Source organism: Amyelois transitella, chromosome 5 (genome assembly GCF_032362555.1).
Source record: "Amyelois transitella isolate CPQ chromosome 5, ilAmyTran1.1, whole genome shotgun sequence".
NCBI lineage: Eukaryota > Metazoa > Arthropoda > Insecta > Lepidoptera > Pyralidae > Amyelois > Amyelois transitella.
In genome coordinates, this window is record NC_083508.1 from 12,890,533 (window position 1) to 12,911,106 (window position 20,574).

Here is a 20,574-nt window from a genome sequence, read left to right on the forward strand (position 1 = left end):
AAGTACAATGATTGAGTACGTATGTAGTATGTGTGCCGTGTGGTTCCCGGCACTCCCGGTGGGATTCTTTTTTAGGCGATAGGCTAGCACCCTGTCACTATTTGAATCTCAATTCTATCATTAAGCCAAATAGCTGAACGTGGTCATTCAGTCTTTTCAAGACTATTGGCTCTGTCTACCCCGCAAGGGATATAGACGTGACCATATGTATGTATGTATGATTGAGTATGAATGGAATGTACGTGACTATATTAATGTGAGAAGTTACTATCAATAATGTGTCGTAACTAATATTAATTTGAAGTTTGTGGTCGGACACTCAAATTCTTCCACTGATTTCATATTACCTATGTATATGTTAGGTTAATGTTCTTCTGTTCTGTTGTTATTCTTAGCTAATCTCGTATAGGTTTTAATTTGAAGTCTCACTTAAAAAAATGTGATTTCATTCATAATGCAGATATTTGGAAAACGTTTTATTTTGAATTAATCTAATGCGCACGTAAATTAACTCATAATAACTAATTCCCAAAGATTACAATTAGACTGCTCAAATAGTCAATACCATATGAAAGCTATGCAAAACCAGTGCTAGCTAACAATCGACCCAAAAAGTGGTCAATCTAGCACATTGTATCTCGTATGATGATCATGTCGGCAGGCTGCAGTGCGCAGCTCGGGGGCGGAGCCCCGCGGCCGGCCGGCACTCCAGTCTCGACTCCCCGAGCGTGCGGTCGACATGGCGCTCCGTTGACGCGACTCGCGAAAATACGTGTCTGTGCTGTGACAAACCTTTCAATCAACATTACTCACTGCGCGGATATTTAATATCTGCAAGATGTACAGGTGAGTTTGTTTTTTTTTTTTTTAATTTTCCGCCGTGGAAGTTCAGTTATTTGCCAGCCCAAGGGAACTCTTTGGATGGTAGCCATGGCTACAGACTCGTGGGCGGTGTAGTCTCCCGTTTTCCGATCGAGCTATTTTATTTTGCTATTTTATGAAGATTTCCGTGCTTTTGTTATTTATTTATTCTTGTTTCCGTTCCGCTATTAAGGGATGATTTAAGCCTATATTCTGTTGGATTATAAGCAAACAAGCAACGACGTTACCAATAGTTTAAAGTGTTGTTATTAGAAATGAATTCGCTTTAAGTTTTTTAGTACTTACGATAACAGTACATACGATAAAATTGTAAATAATTTTTAGTTTTAATTTTTTATAAGATTATTAATTATATAATATATAGATGATTTATTAATTTCTTGCTAAAATTAATACTTACATACAATATAAATACCAAAAGCACTTAAATAATTCAAATAATTCTTAATGAAAACGATTAGGTTAATATTGTTAATGGGTTTTCAATTACGACACAGCTAACCGCAAACTATTTTACCGTTGTTCATATTACTTGCCATAATTAAAATATCAAGTTAAAATGTCATCTAATTAAATCATTAAAAATATTACACATAGGGTTAATCCTAATCCTATCCCGTCTAGGGTTAAACTTTATTATCTATTTAACGGGCATCCTTAAAATAAACTAAAATATTAAGCTTATCTATTAATAAATTTTGAGTTACTCTCCTTAAAAACCTATAGTTATTAACAATTATTATTAATGATTATTAACGATGTACGATTATGAAAACTGATCCCAATAGAATTATTTTATCATCATAATTTCGGCTCTAAGGTTCTCTACTGCTGAACATAGGGGAAAAGGGAGGTGGAAGTCATTGGAAGAGGCCTATGTTTAACAATTTGATTGATAGTTTTGATTTAAATGAGACAGTATTTACATTTAAGAATATGAGTTGAGACTTGTGAACGATAAATAAATATGATTCCCTATAATCAAACTTAGAAAATTTACTCAATTGGAACTTTCACATTGCATTATACTATTTACAAATATACGGATATTATTAAGTCGCTAGGTGACCACGGATCATTATTACATGATCCGAAACGACCGAGATAAAATAAAATAATAAATAAATTATATGCGCGTTTAATACCTGTGTTATTCACCTGATCTTTACCTCCCGAGATTCGTTTTTCGACATTTCTATCACCTCTTTGTCCAGTCTTTGGATGTTAGGGAAGATAAATAGATATTAGATAGAAATCTAGGAATGACTACTAGAGCAGTGTTCGCCTCGCTGGTCGGAGTCGAAGGCTGTGCCGCTTCGGCCGCGTGAAGAATGTTAATTAGTAACGCAATGACCTCAACTGAGTCCAATGCAACAGTCTGCACCGTCGTTAATTGCTGGTAAAATCATGATCATCATCTGTGTGATACATTTCGCTCGTTTTTCATACATTTTTTATTTCTTATCAAAAGCAAGCATTTTAAAGTACAAAGATTATCTACTATACAAAAAGAAAATTGTTCAAATTCAAAACTTTTATTCATTATTATGGGACACTTCAACATCGCTTAATAATTGTAATATCTTTTGGTTTCACAATATTGGTTGTCGTAAAATAAATTACTTAAAACTAAGTTTACTGCCGCTTCTTAAGCTTTTGATGTCTTCCGGTTACAGAGAAGAATATTTTTATAATTTTGGCATGTAGTGTCCAAACATTTTCAAGAAAGAACATGGTTGATATGACTTTACCAAAAAAAAAAAAATACTAAAAATGAGGAGGAACAGCGATACGATGAGAATGATAGCGACATTATATGCTCGTGTGCATATCGTATCGAATCGAGCCAGTTTTCCTTGGTATCGGAGGTCGAAAAAATTGCAGTCAAAGAAATATACTCCTGTCGCGTCATAGCCTCCATTGTGACGGGTTGGTGAATCATCACAACATCAGTGTTATCGCACAGGGATGTGGTAAAGATAATGTTCAGCTTTGAACTAAGCTGAGAGTTGAGTTTATAAGCTGTCATGCTGCTCTGAAAACGAAAAAATTGTGTTTACCTGCTGCGTCTCCCAGCATCGATTATAAAAGTCAAACAAGGAAGAGTCTTTTAAACTTGTGTTTCTTTTATAAGGAGAAAGTCATAGTAACCGGTTACTATCTGAATCTCAGTTCCTTCATTTAGCTATCAAGCTGAACGTGGAGTCTTTAAGACAATTGACTATTCCTTAAAGTATATATGTTTATGATATTGACTGTTTTCTGTATCATCTTTGCGTGTGATGTAATGATCCCAGATATTTTCTTTCCATCAATACAATTTGATACAAATTTTGCTTATAATATTCATCCCAATGATTCGAAATTGCAAATGTAACTTAGTAATTAGGTGCCGTATTGTTCCCGGCACCAATACAAAAAAAAAGGGGACCACTCCATCTCTTTCCCATGGATGTCGTAAAAGGCGACTAAGGGATAGGTTTATAAACTTAGGATTTCTCTTTTAGGCGATGGGTTAGCAACCTGTCACTATTTGAATCTCAGTTCTATCATTAAGCCAAATAGCTGAACGTGGCCATTCAGTCTTTTCAAGACTGTTGGCTCTGTCTACCCCGCAAGGGATATAGACGTGACCATATCTATGTATGTATGTATGTAACTTAGTAATTAAAATACAAATATGACTCATCGCCGTTTACCCCTCAACCTTGGATAGAGAAAGCTGAAAATTTTCACAACTTTGTCTTCGGCCACTATTTAAAGGTAAAAGCTATTTAAAACTGAAAGATCAGTCGGTTTTTCAATGTAATTAAGGATTCTTACAATAACTACATAAAACGGAACGTACTGCAAAACGAATTCGGCGAGCAGGATATCCATTCGTAATTACAATCAAATTTCTATTGTCTGTTTTTAAAAACGTGAGACCGACATTCCTTTCCACAAGCGCTGTTAAATTGATTATGTTGTCAATAGTGGAGCCACGTGCGTTGGCTTAGGCTCGGCCGCGGTCACCGCATCACGTCTCCGACTTAGAGACATGTCCAAACAGACAGAGCCCAAAGTTTTGGGGGTTTTTGATATTAAACTATTTCTTTGATTGACTGTTACAATCTTTAAGAAAAAAATCAGAGCAGTCTGTACTGCGTAGGCGCAGCGAAATGATCGCGCTGCAGGCTGAATTGCTCAAGCCACTCAGGGCCGCTAGAGGAGCGAACGATGCGCGAGCGCACATTGTATGCAGATCTGCACAATGACGAACTCGCAACATATAGATGCATTTATCTTTTATGGTATTATCGCAACTTGAAATGAATATGATAAAAATACAAATGTCTTTATTGTATTAGTTTTTGTAGGACTGAAGACTTGTTCAAAGTATAGGACAGGCTCTTATATATTTTGATTTTATAACTTCAAGTAATACTTGACACTGACGTGCTGTAAAAATATTTGGCCATTTTTAAGAGTGACTGTCTGCCAATAAGCCAAGTGTTTTTTCCTTATGTCGCCTCCTACGAATAAAACAGGATGTTGATCTATTCCAATTTGCCAGTAACGGTGAGCTGTCTATCAGTTATTTCTATTTTTTTGGTATAGTGTCCCATGTGATTAGCGTCTTATGTGACGTCCTTTAGATGGAAAAAGTAGCTAGGAGCTAAGATCTTACTTAACCATAATATGTCATGTCCCTATTCTAGTTAAATTTGACACGTAACGAAACTTTGTTATACAATTAAAATGGCAAAATTAGTGCGGTGGCGCGGCGAATATGAAGTGGACACGCGAACTCTTGCGCAACGTAATTGTTGGTGCGTCGTCGGCCGAATCGCGAGTGATCCACGTCAATAAATCCATTGGTGTTGCAAAATAACGTAAATACAGAAGAAGACTCATCGTAAGTCACGTACTCCATTGACAAAAGATGGTGGAAGAATTTGCATTGTTTATGAGTCGGACTTGAATTCCTGCACTTTGGTTACTCATCTTTCGGCTATTATTAGGACAATGGAGTCAATACAGTCTTGCTCAGAGCAAGTTCTGATAAAAGTATAGATAGAGGAACAAACTTGACTAAGAATTTATTTAGCAAACAACAAAGGATACATCTCTTACACATACTATTTTTTTACACTGTTATGTCTTTGCTTACAAATAAGTTAAAATTTAGGAGCGCACTTTAAGTACTTGGCACTCTAATTGGATAAAGATAAATTGTTGTCTCTATATCTGGCGCTTCACGGATTAATCTTTAAGGAGGATGAAATAAGAACAACGTTAGAAATATGTAGGTATATATATTAAATCGAGTCGATATAGTACCGTGAACTCGGCATGGAAACCACAATATTCTAAATCGCTTGCGAGTGTACATACTGCTAAGGTCCTAAAAGGAAACAGCCTTTGAGTTGGGTCCTTATTTAAAAACCTATTGTGTTTGAGTTACTTTCTTTTTTTCTGTTCAATAAAGATTTTAAAATATATCATAAATGTAATATTACATCGACAAGACAGTCTCTATATTATGCTACCTCTGTTTAATCGTTCTTGTGTTCCACACCTCTTGTTTGTATTTTGAGTGTGAGCGATGGTTGGTGTCGTAAGCCTGCAGCTCCTCGCCTTGCATGGTAATTCTGTCTCCTAGCAACAGCGCACCGGACACTGGCGCAAGCGCATCGTGCGCATTACGCGTGCGCGATAATGTACAGTCACGAGCGTTAATGGCCTTTTCTCATATGCAATGTTATGTGAACATGTCTGTACATGACCTATTAGTAAGCACGTATCACTTGATACAAACATACATATAATCAAGTATTTATACCTTACGGGATAGACCGAGCTAACAATCTCACTAAATACTACATTTATTATTTATTATTAAGGACGTCCTGGTAAAGGGTCAGGTCAAAAGTACCCGAAACCGCTGAGCTTGCATGAAGAGAGTTATGAATGTGGATGAAGCGAAGGAAATATGCAGAGATCGTGGCAAGTAGAAAGAGGTAGTCTCTGCCTACCCCTCCAGGAAAGAGGCGTGATTTTATGTATGTATGTATACTATATAAGATATTATAAAGCCCCCTTATTTTTTTTGTCTGCATTTATGCGCTAATCTCGGAAAGTTGTGGTCGGATTTTGTTCCTGTTTGAAATGTTGGGAAGAGAGTTTTCTGAAAAAAGTTTATGACTTTATATGCTACCCGTGGGAAGCCGGGGCGGGTCGCTAGTATGATAACATAAGGATGATTGGTATTGTGGAAGGATTATAGGGGAATTTATTTTTTATAAATATAGGCAACGCTGTTAGTGTACGCAACAAATATTTAAAGGCTCATTATAAATTGGCCATAAATGTGGTAGCACAATTTTCAATACTTATGAATTGTTATATATTTATTTACGTATTTACTCAATAGGAATTTCAATTTTAAACACACACACACACACATGAAATATAAAATTATAATGCTGAAGCAGTCTTCCTAACAACTATTACAAAAAGTTCAGCTATCTCTCGTAATAAAAGCAGCCTCGCCGAAGGCTGACTGATACCATGAGGTAATATTTCACGCACACAATCAGAATTGAGGACACAACCGTTCCACTCGGATGTCACGGTATGTTGCCGAGTAATTATACCACAATTATACAGACAGAAATAGACTCTGCGGGCGCAGATAACGAAAGAACCTCTTACGAATTTCGGCTATACGGGACTGTTATCTTTTTCAGTGAGGTACGGTAACAGGCATACTGATTTTTTCAAAAAAAATTAACAAAATATTAGCACGGCTAATGTTTCACTTTGATCATATAAGTTTTCAAGCTACGAATTAATCTTTAAGGTGAGAGCAGTATATATTTTTATTAGAAGAGGGATTTGCTAAACACTGCTGGAACTGTAAACACTAGAATTAACTCTCCGCATTTTTAGACTCCTATACATATAGGTAATTTGGGGATTTTAAAGGTAAATGTGCAATATTTGAGATTGCGTGCAACACAATACTCCTCATCTTAATGTCAGGCATGTTAAAGTCATACGCCCAAAAATACAAAGAGAACATTCTAATATGCTAACATTTTCTATTGGCCTACTTAACTAAGCCCAAAATCAGCTGGTCGTATAACAAATGTACCAACAGGAATGCGTGGCAGTTTGTTTGTGGATTTACCTGTCCGAGCCGCGTCAGCCCAGGAATGCGCTCGCAATTATGTTATCAATCGCTGGTGGGTTAACTGCAAAATAATGATGTTAAAGAAGGGTAGCTCTTGAGATAAAGATACAATTTTACGCATACATAAATATTTCACAATTTTTTTACGGGTACGTAAAACTTCTTCTAATCTTTTCTAGTATTGGTATCTAGCTTTCATATCTTCGCACCTATAATTCAATTCGATTATTATCATTTTAACGATATTTTATCTCAAAATTATTTCTTGATTCAACTTCTATAACAAAGTTCATCTACTTATTTATAATTATTAAGGCGATTTAAACCAACGTCTTGGCTAAGGGTCATTTCAAGAGTACCTAAAACCTGAATTTTAATAGGTACTACGAGAATTTTATAGAGAGAGTATTATGATATAGTTCAATTTTGGGAACTCATTATGTCATAGTCATAGGCAATGATCTAATTATTTCTCTTCATTTCTGGAGTGTCTGTTCCATGTTCTTTTTATTTTGAGTTGATCGTGTTTACGATTTGTTTTGGCGTCGGTTTAGCCTAGAGTTTGCTATTGTCTTCCTTGTTCATGTTAAGATTACAAATATTGGGTTACAGAAATGTAAATATATTAAATCGTAAAGGTTTTAGGATCGCCTATGTATCGCGTGAAAAATTTCATTCAAATTCGTTCATCAGATTTTCCGTAAAATAATAAAATGACATTAAAAGTTCTCACTTACTTATAGACTTTTGCATTTATAATATATAAATATAAATGCAAAAGACATAGACCTATAAATGATATAGAATATACTTATAAGGTTTCTTTACGTGTAAGTGAAACAGTACTTTCAATTGATTGATTTAATCTCTATTAGACCCAAAGCTATTCTGTTTGTTATTAAATTATATGTTAAGTTCGATAGTAAATGAAAATGAAACTTCAAATCATAACACCTATCCCAAATATCTGACCTTTTGAAACTTTTACTGTATTTGTCTGCAAGATGTTTTCACGTGACTCTTTATCTAGCGACAAAACTATTGTTTTTTGTATGTCAACACTTCAAGAAACAAAGTCACCGATATTTGCACAAAAACGGAGACAAATATTAGCGAATGAGGTCAAGTTCTTTCCGCGAGCGTCGTCCGCGAGTCACCGAGAGAGGTACAGTGGGCCTCACACAAATGGGTACCCCTACAGTACGAAGGGTACTTTTCTATGGTCCCATTGGAAAGTGTATTTTACAGTGAGCCCAAGTCATATATACCAAAGAATCTTTTCTGCTTGATTGCTTATCACCATAAGAGAAGCTCGTAGTGTTACGAGGAAATTCTCAGGAAACTGTGTGTGCAGCCATGACCCAAAAGGTTGGATTCCATGCCATAACCCAATCCAGAATTGTAGTCATAGTCCAGAGAGATTAGCATGCAGGAATTAACTCCTGGAGGACAATTTTAAAAAATATAAAGTACTGAAATTGCTTAAAATATTATGTTAATTTTATTGTCCCTTATTCTCTAACAAAGTGTGGAGATAGTGAAAAGTCCATATTCCGCTATCTTGAAGACGTTGTCTCGTTGCTGACTGTACCAGCTAATCAGCAGTGTGCTCTATCTTGAACAAAGCTGTCTGCAGCCAGCTATACTATGTTATGCTTCCTGGGTTCGTTCTTGGACTTTCAGAAAATACTAAGCCAATAACTAAAGAATGTGTGTAATGCCGGCGAAAACCATGTCTTAATTTTCGGCTTTAAGTTGACGTTCAAATGACAGTATTTTCTTCCTAGTTAATTTATACCGATGTAAATGAAAATTTTTTTTATTTAGATTTAGACAAAGAGTGAAACAATTTTCCAAAAGATACGGTAAGGTATGTTTAGAGCCAGATTGTGACCTAAATACGCACAGAATTTGAACATTGTTCAGAAATCTAAAATATTTGCTCTTCAAAGTACATATTTTGATGTTATTTTTTGGTGAAATAATTTATTTTATTTGTTGCGCAAAAAGTCATGGATGTGTTCAGATTACTTTTGTTTGTTTATTGTAAAGTTATCATACATTAGAAATGGTCTGCGGACATTTGTGTCGAACTGAATTAAATATTATCGCATTCGTCTGTGAAATATTAAAATTTTCCACGCGCGAAAACAGTTAAGTTACTACACGTTTATGTACTTTTATATAAGTTGTAAATATTGGCAACTAGTGACCCGCCCGGAGTTCGCATGGATAGCATTTTCAGATATAAACCTTCATCAGAAAACACTCTTTTCAACATTTCAAACAGGAACAAAATCCGTCCACAACTTTCCGAGATACATTTTACATTTCCGAAGCACATATATACCGACAGAGAAAATAGGGAGACGTACCGTAAGGGAGTAACTTAAAGTATAGTAAAAAGAATTTATATAATATAATAAATAACAAAAAACAAGAATATGAATAAGTAGGATGGTGTTCCCGAAAGGGTAATGCTGGCTGTAAACAATGTGCTACACAGCCATTTTACCGGGATTTTTTTAAGAGAGAGATTATATGGATTTTTTGTTCTACTAAATTTCATTGCGTGCTTTTAATTTGGCTTTAGACATAATTACGGAGGTTTCTTCTGACTGTACTGTGTATGATTATTATTTGAGTGCTGAAGATGACTGATTAACGATTGCATCCGGATTCACTCGACGTCTGTTATGACGAGGTCATTGGGTTACCGCTAGCTGTGACTCAGTCACCAGGGGCTTGAGTCTGATTTAATATTGGCTCAGTCAGGTTTTGTCTTGCGGAAATAAAGGTTTTGAAACATTATGCTATATGTTAAATTATATATTATTTATATTAACTTTGATGGCGCAATATATTATTATTATAACCTCGTGAAATAAATGAGATAAAATAAGTGAATTAAAGGCTATGAGCCATTAATCCATACAGATATACGAGGCTTTTCCATCTTTTCAAAACTGTTGGCTCTGTTTACCTAGTAAGAGATAAAGACGTCTTCTTCTTACGAAATTATTCAACAAGTTGGTTGTTCTATTCCAGCATATGTTTTTGATATTATAAATCATAAGAACTTTTTTTAATACCTATTCCGAAGGTTCACATCGTACCGACAAAATGATGTAGCGGGAGCGATGATTCGGCTCGACCGCCACCAAAGTGTGGCGCCATCTCTACGCCACTCGCCACAATGATAATGCAGGTAGGTAAACTCCTTACAACTGTTATGAGAATATTGAGAAAAAGGAATGGCGCTGTTATACATGAGTATTGTTTATGTACATTGCACAAGATATCTACGCGGAAACAATTGTAGGGAGATTCATACTATTTATTGATGCGGTGTGAACCGCACGGCATTCGTTCCCCAGACTTAGGTCCTAGTGGCAGCGCCGGCCGCTCATGAATCACTGACATACTTTTACTTGCCATACTAACCATACAAACAATTCATTTGCGTTTATTTACCTTCTCTCCTTGGCATGATTTACGGCTTCCGTCCCCAGCGGAGGTTCCGACGGTCCTCAAAATAAACTATGTTTAACATTCAGTTAATTGGCAGTCGGATGACTGGCGCATCTTGTCGATGCAACGTTGAATTCTTAAGACTCATCGTACCTAATGTAATTTTGACCTAGTATCACGTCTCACTTGTTAACGAACAACTTGATTAATGAACTAATGATTCCGGTACCTGTCAAATGAATAGAAATATCTTTATTGTGCGATTATAGAGATCTAGAACATTGGTAACGATGGTACCAGTAGTAATTTTTAAATGTGTCGCAGTGTTCAAATTTGTTCGTACAAATAGAATTACAAAATTAATTTAAAGATGTTGTAACTCAAATAAAATAAAAAATTTATTTGAGTGTAGAATTGGGATTGTTTTCGTTTAAATAAAATATTTGATTGTCAATTGATTCCTTACGGTGTGGGCAGAGATCGTAACCGCTGCATGACACGCGCGACGCCGTTTTTATCGCGCGCAAAATATTCATTTTTTCGCTTTTTATTACTACTTGTGACGAGACAGCGATAGCTTTTTGCGCCATGCTAAGGGGTCAGCAGATTTAGGTAGCTGGAAGTAGGTATAATTATGATCTAAAATAGGTTAGTTTATTCTGCAAAAGTCGTGGAGTTTAGCCAGTAGTCGCTGCGTGTAAAAATCTGATTGTATAAATGATCGTAGTCAAAGATTAACTTCAGGCTCTCTCTAAAGATGTAAATACACAATCAGGACTGGAAGAAATCCCTCACAGGGATAAGTCCGTCCTTGTACATCGTTATTTTTAATGTATTTTTATGTACTACTTAAAATATGTTATGTACAATAAAGTATTTACAAACGAACATAAAGATGATGGTGGACCTGTGCCCTGAAGCGTTAATACCTCAGACGTGCATCCAGGAACACGCCAAGATGATAGTGCGAGGGAGAGAGACTGTAATTTTCAATCTATACTTATTAAGTAACCTATTATTATTCATATTTATATAATTTTCTATTTTACAGTTATCGCACTACCCGTACATCCATCTCAGTTTGGTCCAAAGGTTCGACTGGCAGAGAATGCCTTGTGGCATTAAGTCCACCTGTTGTACATTTTACGTGCATGAAGTCTAAATAAATAAATAAATAAAGCTGAATAGTTTGTTTGTTTGTTTGAACGCGCTAATCTCAGAAACTACTTACGGTTCGAATTGAAATTTTTTTTTTGCGTCGAATAGACCATTTATCGAGGAAAGCTTTAGGCTATATAACATGACGCTGCGAGCAAAGAAATAATGGAATATGTGACAAAAAAGAGGAAAATGATTAATCCTTGAGTGCTTCAATAATGCCCATAAGAACTATTCCCCGCGGACGAAGTCGCCGGCAAAGCTAGTATAGTATAGAAGACTGTAGTCACCACATGTACTATGTGTTTTAATATGTGTTATTCAAGAGTGTGTTTTTCCACGTGAACGCTAGGAAGAGGAGTCAGAACAATGCCTCCGATTGATATCAAGTCTTAGCAATTTTTATGCTATTTCAGTCCAATCATCTGCATAGTTCCGTTAGATAACAATCCCAGATGATGAATGGCTTTGTATGACTTCTAGGTACATTAAAGTTTGAAGTTTATTTTGTATAGAACCAGAATCAATTCTTACCACTGAATTTACAATAGTAGTCCCTTGACGGTGACACTTTAAGCATACGAAAAAGTTAATTTAATTGTTAAAATAAAATAAAAAACCTTCGTAGCATTCGCGTAGCACCCTCTGCATACAGGGAAGACATCAACGCGCTCTAAATAATACATAGTTATCATCAAACATTGGACGTAGTTTTAACATTTATGAGTCTTACGCAGGTTAGTTTATGCATTAATTTAGTTTATTTTATATTTTGGTGTATTTTTTATTACATATAGTATCGTACATTTTCTCGAACTTACTTCGAGGCTAACTCAATCTGTATAATTTGACCCGTATATATCTATTCATATATAAATGACATTCTCAATTTGTAGGTCTGTTTATTATCAAAACTAGCCCAGCAGTTAGACAGTGAAAGCACACCAAACAAACAACAAATAAACAAACTCACTTTCGCATATATTATTAGTATGGATATGGATTCGCCGGCGACAGATTGGAAAGTAAAATTGTAACACCCTCACTTTCTCGCGTGCGTCCACGGCTCACATATAGAGGATACCATTTGCATATTTACTGCTGAGTTCAGAGCGACGGTGGTTGAGTGGTTAAGGCGCCTGAATAAAAAATGTGTGATACACAGATTCAAATTCTATTTACTTAGAGGTACACTCTTACAAATTATTGTACATAATAAATAAAAGAGTTTGCGACCAAAACAACCAACCATATTAATATACAGTAAGACACATTTTACGTCTTTATCCTACAAAGGGGTCGACAGAGCCAATAGTCACAAAGCTCAGCTAGATGTACTAAAACCAAAAGTTGGAAATATAATGCCTTTTGAATTTTACTAAAAATCTCATCATAATTCACGGTGTTGAGTCACTAACAGAAGACATATAAAAAAACTGTTGTATTTTTAAATATTAATAAAAATTAGCTTCCACTACAAATCCAAAAAAATAGTCAATATATTTTCGTGAAGTTTCGTCTACCCCGTTAAGAAAAAAGACGTGATTTAGTTCCGCTTATCTCACAAACTTGTCGTTGCTCAGTCACGTAAGCCTTATCTCCTGACTCATCGCCGCAGCTAAATAACCCAGTTCAGCTCATATGTGAGGCACGTCTGCGGAAGACGCGCAGCTTCGAGCCCAGGGTTTTCCTGGCTCTAGCTCGTCCTCCTACCAACTGTGATCAGCATACATCATGACCTATTGTTTATTAGAACTTCTATTTTCCTATTAGTTCTAAGACGTTTCGAATTTAGGTCAAGAGTACACGATGCCGTGTGGTTCCCGGCACCAATACAAATGAGAATAGGACCACTCCATCTCTTTCCCATGGATGTCGTAAAAGGCAACTAAGGGATAGGCTTACAAACTTGGGATTCTTTTTTAGGCGATGGGCTAGCAACCTGTCACTATTTGAATCTCAATTCTATCATTAAGCCAAATAGCTGAACGTGGCCATTCAGTCTTTTCAAGACTGTTGGCTCTGTCAACCCCGCAAGGGATATAGACGTGACCATATGTATGTATTTCACGATGCATGAAATGAGTTTGTTGTAAATATGAATGAAGCGGTGTAAATGTGGAATAAGGTCTGCAGGGACGTGAAATGAGAAAGAGGGAAAGTGGTGTGGCGTTTTGGTAAAACGTCGCAAGTAAGAATATAATAGAATAGAATTATTTCCAAAATTGGATACAATGTATCACTTATTGACGTCACATCACTTAAATTTAATTGTAACTACTACCGCTTCCAAAGCGCATGTGTAGAAGAAGCGGCGGAACAAGCTACACTGTAGCATACTAAGAGAGATGTGATAATTTAAAAATTGATAGAATATAGACAATATTTATTAGAACTAGTTTACCAAGTTATAGGTCGTGGGTTTAGCTATAGATATGAGATCCAGCAGGAAGTCGATAGAAGATATCGAGCTACTTAACTTGGAGAACGCTGTAGTAGTCCAAAGGCCAAAACCAGGTGCGCGTACGCGCTTTATAGAGCTCTTGGGCTGTGAAGAAGGGCGCCGGGGAGACCGAAGCGACACGACGTCACAGTGGAAATATGTAATTTCTGTACCTGGAGAGAGGTGCGCGCGCGCTTTGATGTACGTTTTGAAAATCGTACGTAGTAGAAGTAATTTAAACAAATAAATCAAGTATTTATTTGTGATGGGCTGAGTATAGGTCGAGAGATGAGGAAAACGTACAGTAACTTGAAATTCTGCGTGAGTTCGAACAAGGTCGCGGATCGACTGCCAAAGTATTGGCTGCTAGAGGTCTACACCTAAATAGTAACTATTACCATGTGCCGTGTGGTTCCCGGCACCATTAGAAAAAAGAATAGGACCGCTCCATCTCTTTCCCATGGATGTCGTAAAAGGCGACTAAGGGATAGGATAAACTTGGGATTCTTGGTTTAGGCGACATGCTAGCAAACTGTCACTATTTGAATCTCAATTCTATCATAAAGCGATACAGCTGAACGTGGCCTATCAGTCTTTTTAAGACTATTGGCTCTGTCTACCTCGCAAGGGATATAGACGTGACCATATGTATGTATGTATGTACCATACATATTATATTAGATAGAGTAAAAATAAATTAATAACATTTATATGGAGTTGGTTAACATTACGGATAAAATCTACATTACGATGAGTTCGCCATGTCATCATCGCAGACGCAGGCGCAGCGGGATTGTTAGCAAATGCTGATTTCACCAGGGAGACCGATGCGTGTCGGTCTTATCTGAAATCATTTTTTATTGAAATCTGGTGATTTATGAAACAACTGTACCATTTTTTTTTATTCGGGCCATGAAAAGCGGACACGACAAATGAAATAGATGTTTTCGATAAATGTTCTTGAGAGTATCCGAAACCGCCGTGCTTGTATGAAGTGAGTTATGAATGTAGATGAAGCGAAGGAAGTATGCAGATCTCATGGCAAGTGGAAAGATGTAGTTTCTGCCTACATGTTCTTTTGTAAATACATTCATATCATCACGTCTTTACCTCCTGCGGGGTAGACAGAGCCTTGAAGCGTTAACGTGGCCACGTTCAGTAAATTAAAGTATATACATATATGCGGTGTAGATAGAGCCCTCAGTGTTGAAAAACAGCTGTATGGCTTAGTGATGAAATTGAGATTCTAATTTTGAAGAAGAATCCGAAGTTTATTAGCCTTTTCCTTACGGTGAACTCGGGTAACTTTAGTCTTTTTTAAGGTAACATTGCCCCACGTATTTTTCGTTATTTTTCCCTTCAAGTACCTACTTTAATGATTATTTTTCTTTTGTATTTTATATCAGTAATTAATATTTCGACACTGATTACTACTTTTCTATCGATAATTTGATAGAAGTAATTAAAGAAATAGCGTGGATTAATGTTACCCTGAGAGGCCAAAGTTACCCGGATCGACTGTAGTCGCATTTTACGAAATCCATAGGTAGATATGGAGTGATCCTATTCTTAAGTTCCAGAAACCACACGACAATTAAAGTAGTTATCTTATATTACAGGCAAAGGTTGTAGTGTATACCTAATTTATCTAACGAATACTCGATAAAGTTTTATGCAAATCAAGAAACGTAAATAAAAAATCCGAACCGTGCCTTTCTCTCCTCGTGTTTTAATGAGTTTTTGACGACGGAACTGTATGTAAGACTCCAATCAACATAATGTAGGTTTCAGGCCGCGGTAACGGCCCGTGTACATAACGGATGATTTAATTGCAAAAATTTTTGGTGAGTCAGCGCTCACTGAGTCGCGCGTGCACCGATGCAACGTTGCCAAAATGGCGCTTACCTCATTGAGTCGTATTTTATAGTGAATTGCACTTTCTCGGGTTTTATATATATATACAATACAATCACGTGTGTTTCCCATTGGGATAGGCAGAGACTATGACGTCATTTGATTTGATTTGATTCATTTGACGTCAACCAATGTTGTGAAACCAAACGTTTTGACAATAATTAAGCGATATGAAGTATCCTATAATAATGAATAAAAATTTTGAATTTTATGGATTTCCACTTGCTACGATCCTTACAGACATCTCCCGCTTCCTCCACACTGATTATTCTTTTCATGCATATTCGACGATTACAGGTGTATTACCTACTCCTAATATCTCCCTTTTTCAAGACATATTTCATTATATTTTTTGCTCGGGTTATTTTTCAGTAAATTTTGCCCGTAATGCTTATAATTTTACCGCTAAATCAGTTTTGATGTTTGTGCGGATAGACGGAGTTAAAACCCGAGGTCAAACACACACACATAAAGTCACGTCTATATCCCTTGCGGGGCAAACAGAGCCAACATTCTTGAAAAGACTGATAGGCCATGTTCAGCTGTTTGGCATAATGATAGAATTGAGATTCAAATAGTGACAGGTTGCTAGCCTGTCTCCTAAGAAAAGGATACCATTTTTATTAGGCTATCCCTTAGTCACCTCTTACGACATCCACGGGAAAGAATGGAGTGGCCCTATGCTTTTTTGTATTGGTGCCGGGAACCACACGGCAAACAATAATATTTTTTTGGAATTCCCGCGAAAGCACAGAGCAAAAGACGATTCTGAGAAGAAATGAAGAAGCACTTTTCTCGATTAAAAATGTCTCAATGTTTTAGTGAAATTAGATTTGGAGATAGATATTGAAATGCCGGCTTTAGTACGATTGCAAGAACGCTGGATTGCGGCGAGATTATATCGCAGACTGTTTACGTAAGACCGCTTTGTGCGACGGCCGTTCTGAAAATGTTCATGCTGTTTAACTTCGACGTCTGTTCTGTGCATTGAGTGTGTTTGCTCACAGTCGGGATTCGATTTTTGAATAATCAAGTCTCAGGTTTCCCGCTTGGCGCTTGAGAGGAAATTGTACAGAGCGCGGAATGCCCTACTCTGCCGTGGTCTGCTTTGCTCGGTGGGAAATTATGATTTACTTCGGAGATGCCGCCGTGAAATGTCTGCGCGTGATGAGATTCGTGATTTAATTATAGATGGCAGTTGATAATATTAGGGCTTATTTTTATATTTTTTATATTTTATTGTACAAAATACAAACTGTATTTATACACAATAGGCGGATTTAGGTACCTTATGATTGACTTTGAATATTTGTCGATTCCATGTGGTGCGCCTATATTTTCATTACAAAGGGTGCTTACTATTAGGCGATGGACTGGCAACGTTTTTGATTCGGAGGTTGTATAAATGCTCCAATCTGTGGAAACTTTAATATCGCGATTTAGTTTTATCGCTGTTATTGGCTGACAGCGTCGCGCGATTGGGTGTTGTGACTTTTGGCGTACAGATGTCGCCACGGTATAATTACGTGACATGTGTTTTGTGCGGTATAGTTGTGGCGAAAACTCTACGCCACTCGCCACAACATCAAATCACACAACAACTGTCAGTCATCGCGAAGAAATTGACGCGCTCAACCAATAGCAGCGAAGAATCTAAGACGCGATTTCAAAGATTTCACGGATTGGAGCTATATATACAACCTCCGACACAACATCGTCGCAGCCGCGGCTCCCCAGGCATAACACCTAGCCTGGCGGAAGATCTTCCCTTTGGTGGCGGTCGAGCCGAATCATCGCTCCCGCTACATAGTCAAATTCAAATTCAAACTTTTATTTGCATAATATGAGTACAACAAGGTCTTAAATATTATGAATAACAGATCTTCATATTTACCCTTTCGGATGTTGCAAACATTTTTTATGTATTAGTAGACATACAAACTTATACATAGAGGTACCTACTTAGTATCACATTATAATTTTAAATCTAATTAGAATTGTTTAAACCTAGTATTGCACAATTTATTTTATTTTATACTGATTTCTGCTGGTTTATTATAAGTAGTTACTTATAATCGTGCGAAATAGTATATATAAGATGAGGAAAGCACTCAATATGATAGCATTTTCAATAGCATTTATGCTCATTGTAATGCCACGAAGACCTACTTTTCAGTCTTCCGAGACACCGAGGGGCCTGGCCGACATTTCACTCACGATTATTAGCACTTGCAATTTGTCTACCACGGCAGGCAGACTAGATAGAAAACTTTCTGAGTTATGTCTTGTATTTAAAAGTTAATGCCTATCCAAATTAAAATCAATTGACTCGCCTAAATCTAAAACAATACTTATTAAATGGATTGCAATGCATTGTGAAAGAAAACTGTTCTGTCAAAAGAAGTTTTAGATATGACCTAATTATTTAAAATGAATTAATCCATCATGATTTTTTTTTAAATACACCAACAGTTATCGAGTTATGTAGTCTGTTTAACTTTTATATAAAGTATAGAATTTCTTAAAGCCCTGAACATCAAGATCAGAATATCCTCTTCGGAGACTGCTTAATGTATCTAGTAATAAAAATACCAACGCTGTGATAATCGACTCGCAAAACTTACTAGCATATATTCGCATTATAACGAAATAAATTCCATCCCAATTCATCCCTGGGGCGTACTGGGCGAGTTCGGACGTATGTAGTACTTAGTTGGATGTACGGGTGCGATTTATAAAGAAGATAATGAGTCCAGGGCCGGACGGGGAGCCTCGTCTAGTTTTTGCGGGTATAATGAAGTCACGTACGCGGTTGAATACAGAGGAATTCGCTAGCATTACGCTGTGCGTCTCTGTGTACACGCCCTAATGGGATCACGTGAATTATTCATGAATTTTTATTTGAAAAATTCAACGCGAAAGATCGATTTAAGGTTTTAGGTTTACTTGAAACAGCTTACGAAGACTATAAGAATATGTATGTTGTAATATAGATATCAGACGTGGTATCTATAAGTGACTAACTTTGCCTAACGAGCTGTTTTGTCATGGAGGCATTTGTCTCTATCGATGAGTTACAGTAGATAAGACCCGCTTGTGCATAGCCCCTCAGGATGTGAAGAAATAATGTGGTCTCTTTATCTTTGAAAGGATACCATTTTAAAAATTCCAATTATTTTTCCAATTTTCCAGTGAGACTTGAACCCGGGACCCCTACATCACAAGGTAGAGATGTTACACGTTTAATAAAGTACAGAACAATTACGTATTCATCTCGGCCCTAGCAACAGCCAACCCATACCGATGTAATATAGTAGACTATGAGATGAAGGGAGAGATTATTACGCGATAACTATGTTGGTCTGTGTCGCTAGGGTTGTGGCTCTCTTGAAAATAATAGTACATACATACATATAGTCACGTCTATATCCCTTGCGGGGTAGACAGAGCCAACAATCTTGAAAAGACTGAATGGCCACGTTCAGCTATTTGGCTCAATGATAGAATTGAGATTCAAATAGTGACAGGTTGCTAGCCCATCGCCTAAAGAAGAATACCAAGTTTGTAAGCCTATCGCTTAGTCGCCTTCTACGACATCCATGGGAAAGAGATGGAGTGGTCCTATTCTTTTTTGTATTAGTGCCGGAAACCACACGGCACAGAAAACTGGCCTTTTGATAAAAATATGTCTGGTTGTGATGACATTCAAACATACATATAATCACATCTTACAGGGTATAGACAAAGTCATCAGTCTCGAAAAGACTGAAAGGCCAAGATAAGCTGTATGGTTCAATGATGGAATTAAGTCATGAGAAATTTTGTTTGCATTGCACCGTATTACCAACGTTAATTTAACGTGATCAACTGTTAAATCTTGAAGCAAAATTTAAGAAGTCTATTGTACAATTAACATGTAGGAAGTATAGTTATTAAGCTATTTATTCCTACAGAAGATAGAAGGAAAAAAGAGGAGAAAATAATCAGATTAAAATTACTATATTAATGAAAATAAAAATTAAGAATCTTTGACAATAAAAATATTTTCGGACATGTCTCTAACAAACAAAATAATGGCAACTGTTGCTATGGCGTATACCAAGAAGGTTGCCTACAAATATTTAGTATCTTGGTCATTATGACACACTTTTCTTCATGTATTTTTGAATAGTTTAACGTCAGCCCTGGGAACTAGTTTAAGTTGAACTAAGAAAAAAAAACTGACAAAAGAAGCGCATGCGATCATCGCCGCGCGCCGCTGCGCTGACTCAACTGTTTGGCTCTGTCTGGCCCTGTCTTTGTACAGCTAGCTCACAATCTGCTTTTATAATAGTGTTCTTTCTTTATCCTTTTATTCACAATTTAGTGACACACACTTATAAACTTGTAATTATTCTTGTAGGCGATGGTCTAGCAACCTGTCACTATTTGAATCTCAATTGCATCATGAAGCCATACAGTTGAATGTGGCCTCTCAGTACTTTCGAGACTGTTGGCTCTGTCCACCTCGCACGAGATACAGACGTCA

At 36.7% G+C, this 20,574-nt stretch overlaps 1 protein-coding gene across 1 annotated transcript in view; it reads left to right on the plus strand.

Moving 5' to 3' along the window:
* Window positions 1-706: 706 nt before the first annotated feature.
* LOC106139023 (uncharacterized) overlaps window positions 707-20,574 on the plus strand; it is a 51,578-nt gene continuing 31,710 nt past the window's right edge. The window contains exon 1 of the mRNA XM_060944358.1: window positions 707-846. Within this exon, the coding sequence (XP_060800341.1) occupies window positions 839-846 (8 nt within the window). The 5' untranslated portion in view covers window positions 707-838. The remainder of the gene's footprint in view (window positions 847-20,574) is intronic.